This window comes from Cariama cristata, unplaced genomic scaffold (genome assembly GCF_000690535.1).
Source record: "Cariama cristata isolate BGI_N322 unplaced genomic scaffold, ASM69053v1 scaffold38238, whole genome shotgun sequence".
In the NCBI taxonomy this organism is placed as follows: Eukaryota; Metazoa; Chordata; class Aves; order Cariamiformes; family Cariamidae; genus Cariama; species Cariama cristata.
Window position 1 is genome coordinate 1,385 of NW_009631293.1, and position 9,467 is coordinate 10,851.

The following is a 9,467-nucleotide window of genomic DNA, read 5'->3' on the forward strand; positions in this document are numbered from 1 at the left end:
GGTTTGTCCCCTTGCCTTCCTACAGCAGCACCAATTCCACCCGGGGTTTTATTATTATTATTATCATATATGCACCCCCAAGTGCTCCAAGTCTGGCTACTGACACCATCCTGGTCTCAGAGCAGGCTTAGACCCAAGCTTACACCGCTGGCAGCGTTTCTGAGAGGGCAGCTCCCTGCCTGTACCCAGGGCCCTGTCTGCAGGCAGAGAAAAACAAAGAGGACTTGTTCTGGAGGCAGCTTGCATCAGAGCAAATGCGATTGTTCTCATCGGATTTTATGAATTCCCTCCAGAGTTCCTACGTAACACAAGTACATTAGAGGACTTTATCCCTGCTAATTTCAGGCTACAAAGTCAAACCGCGTATCAGATGAATCTGCACAGGCAGGCTTATTCCTATGCAGCACCAGCGATAGGCGACGGCCAAGAGACTCGTCATTAGCTCATTAGCAGAGGGCATCACATCCTAAGCAAGAGAACTAAAAAGGAAACGTCACCTTGCAGCCGCGGCCCCTCTCCCTGTGCCAGGCATTCTGACAGCAGGCAGGAAGAGTCGCTGGTCGCTGCCCAAAGCATTTTGCAATTGAAAGCGCCAAGAATAAATAGTCCCATCCTCCTGCCCCCCCTCCGGTTTTTTACAGGCGGTGCCAGGAGCAGCTGAGGGGCAGCTCATGGGGCTCTCTCTCATCAGCTGCATCCAGCACCGGAGACTCACCAAGCAGCAACAAATGGCAAAAGGGATGGACAAACCTACCTCATGGGGAAATCCCCCATGCGCAGGCATAAAATAGTGAGGTGACCGCAAGATGTAAAAAATACCTGTTTAATACTGACATCAGTCTGTACCTGAACACTATGGAACAAACAAAAAAGCAACCACAAACTAATGTAGGAGCAAAGGTAAAAAACCTCTTGAAAAAGTACAAAAGAGCACAGGACAGCCATCAGAGAGACTTTGATCAGGAGAACTTGATAGCAACAGCCAGGGAATACGAAACTAAAGCTGCAGGGCTACAGCCGATTGAAGAGGGTGAGCTTCCACCAGTGGATCTGCAATCCTCCTGTCACATCCCACCTCCCGGCTCCTAGGCACACCTGCGGGCAGCCAAGGTATGGGCCAGGGAGATGACCCCAGCATCGCCCGCCTCCCCAAACTCTTCATTTCTGCATAAACTGGCTGCTTTTATCCTGGGCAACTGTTAACAAGTGACAACATCCCCACACTTACCTCTGCACTTCCATATCCAGTTTTCTTTTGTCCTGTCGCGATGACTTATGAGCATCACAAGGGGAAAAGTCATTTATCCAAAAATGGTTAGATAAATCAACATTCCTCTTAAAAGAGTCACCAGTAGTTTGGAGTTACTCTTATCTTTATTTCAGTTACTCACTGTCCTCTCACTTTCTGACACTTCCTTCCTGTCTATTTGTCCCAAGTAAGATTTTAAGCTGCTTAGGATACCTTTCAGGTTCTGCAGCTCTCCCCTAGAGGCTGCCATTGCAGCTAATCTTGTAGTAGTTTTACATGTTTTGGCTCAGCTTAGATTAAAAAAATATCAGTAGCTCTCTAGAAATGGGTTACAGCATGAGATCTAGTTTACAAGATCCTGAAATGGGAAATAGGTTGTTGGAGATTTTAAGAGACAAGTTCTCACTTATCAGAGTCATACCACTCTGGCTGGAAGGGACCTTCAGAGGTCTCTGAACCAACCTTCCACCGTTTGCTTCCTCTGAGCCGTCTTTTCCCCCATCTATGCAGGCCCTGTTGCCTCGGCCTCTCCTCAAAGTGTGGGTGCTCCAGCCCTGGCCAGGTTGGCAGCTGTTGGACTCGTTCATCGCTCCTGACAGGAGGCCCAGAATAAATGTACTATTCTGTACACGGTTTCACAGGGCAGGTAAGCCTTGCTGTCTATACACTGCTTTTCCATTACACCATCAGAAAGATGTGATCTTCATCTCCTCCTCAGTCACCAGCAACAACAGAAGCATCAGTTACAATGAACAAAAAGAATTTTATTGGAACGTATACACACAGGGTAACAGAGGTATCTGAGTAATCAAATATGGAATGTTTAAGAAAGTTAAAATAAATAAGGATACCAAGTTTTGCCAGTGCTAGGTCCAGCACCAATATAAGTAAATGCCCTCTGAACAAGTCTGACTCTGACAGGACCATCCCTGCAGAGCCTGTGAAGATTCCTACCACCAGAAAGTGGCCAATAATTTTGGAATACAAAGAGTCACAATAGTGCTTTCTACTGACTCGCATTCACACTGCTTATTCACTACTTTCGTCTCTTATTTCTTTAATAATATCTATTAAATTCTGAAGTCCAAAAACATAACCCGTGTCTTGGCCCTCATGCACCACACTATCTTCTCCATAGTACTTGCAGGTTGTGTGGGCAAAGTCTATCATACGGACATCAACAGTACTAGCAGTTGGTTTGTAAGCATATGCTCCTGCTGACTCATCAGAAGATTCCTCTGAAAGGTCCTCTAAGTCCTCTGGATCTGAATCGACAGCAACTTCCTGCCTTTCCTTTCCATCATAAATGATCAGCAAGGAGCTCGAATAGAAGCGGTAAGACTCCTGTTTCTCTAGGACAGACTTGAGTTCAGTCAGTTTTTTAATAACTGATTCAAAGAGTTCCCTGCGCAGGTATTTGCCGTTATGAAAGAACTGGTAAAGTGCTTCTTTAAATCCTTGGACTGAGAGTTTTCTTCCATGGTATTTATTCATAAACATTAGCTGGCCAGTGCCTGCCTGGTAGACCTGCATATACAAACACAAGACAAGAGAAAAGAAACAGTTAAAATTGCTGGTAATACTGACTCAAAGCCTTGAGAAAAATTAAAACAAAAAGGAAGAAAAAGACACACTACAGAAAGCTTTTAAAAGATGACATACTACTGACTTAAAATTGCTCTTACACAGAAACTGCTAAAAACAGACCCAGTAGTGTCTGTGGAACTCGGACGCACAGAGGAAATGGAAAATTCCTTCAGTTTACATTTGAGCTTTTGCACCGGGAATGTAAGAACGAGAAGTTTAAGTGAGATTAGGAAAGCCGCGGCCAAGATCTCCAAAGTCAAGCTACAACTTGTTTCACAGCCACTCAATTCAGCTCATTATCTGCCTCTGCTCACAGGCGTACCGGTTGATTCCCATAATGCTGAGCTCTAAGTGAGAGCAAACAGTCCTAATAAAACTAAGGTGTGCTCCATAATCCTCTGTATTTAAAGAAGTCAGAGGTGCTTCTGCAGGAAGATTCCTTCCCATAGGAGAGTGGTCTATACACCACACAGCTTGATAATGCATTGACATTTGTGTCAAGTAAGGACTGCAGGTGCTCCCAAAGTTCCTCTTTGTTTTCCAGCACAGGTCTATAGTGGAAGGTGAACAACGAGCAGGCCTCGCTCAAAGCCCAGCACACTGCGGTTAGAAATGTAGCTCCCACACTTCCACTTCTGCCTCGTGCTTTTCTCCGAAGTTAAACAGTGAGCTGAACACCAAACATGCCAATAGTCATGTTGTGGAACAAGTCCTAGCAAACACTGCTGGTATTCCTGGAATCTACTAGATGGGAGGAGAGAGGCTTCAGAAAAGCCTCAAATACAAACAAGTTGTTTCCCACTTGTCACTCTAGGAATACAGAAGCAAGCAAACAAAAAACTCAGGTGAAAGTCCACACAACTCTATCTCCTTATTTGACCACGAGTCTTATCACATTTACCATGCCACTTCTTGTCTGCACTTTGCAACAAGTCTATTTTAGGCAGTGAAAGGTCTGTGTCTTTTCAAAGTCTACAAGACAGAACTGATTGCTTCTTAATATTCTGGCAAATTTCCACACGTTTTATTCAAAACGCATGTACTGGCAGACCCTCCTTTCAATTGTTTCCTACGCTATCCTGAAATGTTAATCAAATCAGTAATTTTGCTACACAGTTTTGAATTGCTGCTATTGTTCAGGAGACTGGTTTTGTGCTCAGAGAATGCATTCACTGATGCGGAGCATGTGCTGCAGTCGCTCCTGCAGATGCTGTCACCTTCAACTGATAAGTGACACTCAAGAGCCTCATTCCCCGCACTGAAAGAAACGAAGCACAGCATCTCAAGGATAGCAACACATGGGATGACTACAGAAGCCAAAAGCCCCACTATCAGAAATGAGCACAAGTCTGTCGCCCTACACCTAATTAGTTTTCTTCTCACCTGCATGCCACAAACTCTTACTCCAATAACAGCTGATGTACTCTGCTGACACTTGCGAATCTGATTAGCCTTCTTCTCTTCTGATGCATCATCTCCATGCTGTCGGGTTCCCATCTTAAGGTCCAACACACATGGTACTTCGTATCGAGATGTTAGGTTTTCCAGCAAAATGAATTCTGATTAGTTAAGGAACAATCTTCACAATGAGGAATACAGGTTTTAAAACCATTATGACAGATTTTATAGTGCCACAGTCTTAACTTTAAGCATACCCAAACCAGATCCAGTACACAGTAGCCTATCAAAAATCACAGTTACATAAACTTGGCTTAAAGCAGAGTGGATATCTAGTTCCAGTTTCACTGGTCTCTAGAGAATACAGGTGAATTTCCACATTAAGTGAAAAAAAAAAGTAACCAGAGTCATATAGAAATATAATCTGGCAGTTGACTTGGAATTACGAAGTACTTCCCGTCTAGCAAGAGAACTTTTTTTGTGGGAAAAGAAGATTTTGTGCTTCAGTTACCATTCAAAAACAGTGAAGCATTTTCACACCACCTCTGAAACAAGGAAGTTAAAAAGCACTTCAGAACATCTGTAGCAATACTGTTCCAGAAATATCACACACTTCTACTCAGGTAATTTAATCATCATCTACAGAGAAATGATGAGGATATCAGCCATGAAATGCTTTCTATCATTTTGAACAGTTTATTAGTCAGAGATGTTCTAGTAATCCATTCACCAAAATTCCTCACACATGATGAATTTGTTTACTTAAGTATACAGATATTAACATTTTTGCAGGTTGTATCAGTTGCATCCAAGCCTGCATACAGCAAGATCTTTTTTCCACAGAATGCATAGGGTGGAGATGTTGCCTACGGTTCCATAGCACAAAAACCATGCTTCAGCTTTCATGGATTCAGTCACTGTTTTTGTGTTTCTCATGCTCCAATCCCACATGACAGCTTATATTCAGCTTTTCTTTATCAAAAAGGCTCACTAAAAGGAGACTACTAGAAGCAGACAACTCCAGGCATTGGAATATCCTCTGTATTTAAGAAGTTACTGAAAAGGGAAAGATGACACTAGTTTTTAAGATCACCAATACCAAAACAGTAACAAAAAGTGACAGAACTCTTCTCCTTTGAAAGCTTTCATTAGTAAACCATTTTTGTGAAAGATCCCAAACACACTATGCTGTAAAACCTGTTCGCTAACTAATCCACAATTTGTAGATTTGAATTAAGTCATCTGAATTTCCTAGCCTAGCTACTTTATTACAGGCTGGAAAAGCCCCTGCTCTGGAAAGCGCTGTCAATCCCTTCAAAGTCACCAAATAAATCATGGCTTCAGAGAGTCTCTTTGGATTGCAGTTAAGCCTGCTCTGTACTTTTATCTGGCATTTCAAGAAATAAAAAGCAGAGCCCTACTCGTTCCATTGTTACGAGGTATTTTCAGGAAAGGATACTATATTGATTCCGGTGTTTTGCATTTTCCTTCATCCGCTGTAACTGCTGCTGGTGACATTTCATGCTCCAAGGATTATGGTGTTTAAACTGTGAACTGACATTTCCTTTTTTCTCTACAGTATAATACAAGACTTCAGATTTCTTCAGCCACTCAAATTCTTCTTCCAGTTTGTGACTAGAAAACAGAACAAAGTAGCAAATTAGAGGTCATGTACAAAAATAAGCACTTTAAAGGGGTTGTCAGTAGATTTAACTTTACAAACTATTTTGCTCACCTTCACTAACAGCTAGCATAAGTTTTACTTTGCTTTTTGTACCAGTGGACAAGTTGCCCAACAGTAGTATTTCAACCTTTATAAAGCTACTTCCATATTATTATAAATTAGCATATAGCCAAATATGTTACAAAACATGTAGCAATTCTACTTATATATTTTTTTTACCTGTGTGAATTATTTCCATAGAAGTAATGCAAGAAGTAGTGATATGCTTTAAGATTTATCCTTTGCTAAGGTCATTGTTTTTAGCACAATATATCACAGCTCACAGTTTACAGTGGGCACAATTAACATAAATGAGCAAGGGGAAAAATGTCACTAACAATAATAAAGCAAGATTTCTACAAAAGTATGCCATACCTGAAATATTGAAACACTGAAATATTTTTGTTTGTTTGTTTTTTTTAAAACTATTGAGCTTTTGCAGGTGTGGTTGTGGGGTTTTTTGGGGGTTGTTTTTTTTTTTGCAGAAGCTTGAAAAATAACATGGGGAAAGCTTTCTCAATCGACCACAGGGGGAAAGAAAAAAAAAGGCATCAACACTGCTGGGCTGAGGACATATTAGTTTCACTACTGAACCTGTCTGCACTGAAGAGGTCAGGAAAAACAAAAGGAACAAGAGAAGAAAAGAAAATGGAAGTTAAGAGTTCTGGAGAATTCTCTGGCATTCTGGAGACTAGATCCTAATTTAACAGCAAAAAATGTTATGTTTTAACACTGTCTTCCAGTTCCCCCTATCAAACTCACCTTTTCATTTTTTCCTCCTTCCTGTGCTGTCGGACCCATTCCTTAGAAATTTTCTCATTTTCTAACAACATTGTCTTTTTGTTAGTCCATCGCAACAGCTTACTTTTGGGTTCACAGTCAGAATTATCTAAGTTTTCTAAGTTATCGTGGTCCCCATTTAATGGATATGCTATTAGACATAAGTTTCCATCTTCATCCTCTTCAAAGCTCACCGACACCACACCTGAAGAGAGAAAGAACACAGACAGTTATAAATTGCTGAAGTGACAAGCAAGCCTTTTAGAACCCATGATTTTACACTAAGAATATAGCAACTTTTGGTTTTTTTCTCTTACCCTGGTCCTTAGTTTCTATCTTGCCACAGGCCAAACCCCATCTGCCAACCTAACAAATATCAAAAGACCTAGACAAAAATGACACCTCACAAAAGACAATTTATCATATTGACAAAACAATGATACAAAAGGTTCTTTTCTCTCTCTGATGTGGTCATGTAAGAATCAAATAATAACAGGAGACAATTTCAATTAATAAAAGTTTTTATTAATTTAAAAAACCTGACTGGTCTGACCTAAGTGAGATGTAAAACATTTGTTAACATCTTGCAGTGAAAACTGACCTGCACAAAAAAAACCCTCACACCAAAAGCTTTAAGTTTTGCATGACAGCAAAGCAAAAAGCACTTATCCAAACAAGATTTGGTTAATAGAACCCCAGGGGAAAAGAAAGATTTGCAAGTAGAGCAAAACAAGGAAAATGTCACATTACAACAGAAACTAGTTCAAAAGCTTCCACTTTGAATCACCACGTTAATTATACATTTTCTTCTCCTTTTTGGAATATATTTTATTGATACTGGTTATGCAGCAATCTTACGAAATAAGTAACAAAAATGCAATACAAAACAGATCTGTTTGTGGTACAGACACATGGTGAACCTTGAAAGCATTTTTTTCTCTCATACTCCCCTCAAGAGTCTCTAGAGCACTGCATTGCATTTTAAGAGTCTTAGTTGAGCGCTCTGACAGATGCGCTCAGTGCTACATTAGCAAGTTTCAGTGGTTAATGAAGAAGCCATAACAATTGTTTGAATTGTTTTCAATTTTATTTTTCAGTCCTCTCTCTTTATTCTCAAATCAATCAGTCTGCACAGTTCTTGCAGCTCATCACTAGGCCATAGGGGAGAGGTCTCGGCGAGGGATTGGCACTTCTGAGCTGGGCAGGCGGCTCTGAGACCTATAGTAGCTGGGGCAGGGAGCGCAGAAGCTCTGAATGACAGTCCTGCTGCCACAAAGGAAAGGACAACAGGGAAAAAGGGGGGAGGCCAGCTAGCAAACGGCCTTTGGCTTTATCCTGGAAAAAAATAACAGAGACGGACCAAGTAAGGCCCCTTACCCCTAAATCCCTCCCCACACTCCCCCAAAAGTCATATACACTAGTACAATTGTGCTATTACATTTTGAGAAGTATCATTCAAAGATCGCATTTTCTTCCAGTCCAACACAACTTGTAGTCAGACATGTCAAAAAGTCTCTGCAAGCATGCAGGGAGTATTAACTTTGAAACATTTCCTTTGAAGTCTTCTGTCAGTTTCACAAACAGTATGCAAAACTTCATCACCCCTATGGTTGTTAAAATCAATGTGCTTCAAAAAGCAACTCCATTTCAAAAAGTGCTTCAGACATACTATTTATTAATCACCAGGCAGCAGCTGATAGAATAGTAAAGAGAAAGAAAAGTATTTCTGTTAACTAGCACAATTCTTAAGAGGACTGGAATTTCCACTCCTACATAACATCTGACTCAGCCTCATCACGGCTACTTGATCCATGTCTACCTAAATGCCATGAATTTTCATTTCCTTAATGGCAGAAACAACACTGCAAACATTCAACAGGACACCTTACCGACACGTACTTATTGCGACCAAAACGGGAGTCAGAGCAGAAATCCAAAACCAAGAGAGACCACAACTAAGCTTACACAAAACACTGTCAACCAATCTTACAAAATCCCTGTAGACAAACATTAAACAAGTGGCAAAAAAAAAGCATTTAGAAATCCACAAAAAAAGCAGCAGAGAATTACTGAAAACATTCACAAGCTGTTAGCTACTTACCTGTGCCTAAGGGAGATATATGGGCTATCACCAGCTGAGCTGCTCTACTCTAATGCTGTTAGTCAGCCCAAACACCAACTTGGCAAGCATTTCCACCCTGCATCTCCACAGCCTGCCTCAGACAACATCAAAATACATGAAAAGAAAACCCTAAAATCTCTTCCACACAGAAGAGATTTCAGAGATAACATAGAGCACAGCACACTTGTACTTACAGAAAGAAATAGCCCAACCCCTCCTAAGGTTTGGTAACTTACCCTCATATTGTGGAGTGAATTTACGCATTTCTGTTGGGAGAGTCTCATAGAACTGGTGTTCCCTCTGAATAAGGGGTTTACAGATGGTCTTGTCATTAAACCGGAGGACACAGGAGTGTCCTCCAACCTGGTGGACAAAAGGCTCGAGCAGGACTCCCTTGGAATAGTGCTCCACTTCCATAGCTCCAAATGCTGGGCTCATCCTTGTAGCGCATTAGACAGAAGAAGGCGACAGTAGTGAAGGCAGTTCACAGCCAGAAGTCTCCAAGACCTGAAGGTGTTTATTCCGATTCAAAAGTCTGTTAAAACAAACACAAGAGAGTGCCGGGCCGTCAGTCTCCCCGCACGCTGAGGCCTGGGTTAAGCAAGGCT

General features: G+C 41.3%; 1 protein-coding gene across 1 annotated transcript; it reads right to left on the reverse strand.

Annotated features, from left to right (window-relative positions):
- Positions 1-1,992: 1,992 nt before the first annotated feature.
- Positions 1,993-9,407, reverse strand: IP6K2 (inositol hexakisphosphate kinase 2). The gene is made up of 5 exons (XM_009705890.1): positions 9,096-9,407; positions 6,720-6,942; positions 5,694-5,869; positions 4,220-4,395; positions 1,993-2,776 (listed from the first exon to the last, which is right to left on the reverse strand). Exons 1-5 carry the CDS (start codon positions 9,295-9,297, stop codon positions 2,279-2,281), a joined length of 1,275 nt encoding a protein of 424 aa, XP_009704192.1. The 5' UTR covers positions 9,298-9,407; the 3' UTR covers positions 1,993-2,278.
- Positions 9,408-9,467: the final 60 nt, after the last annotated feature.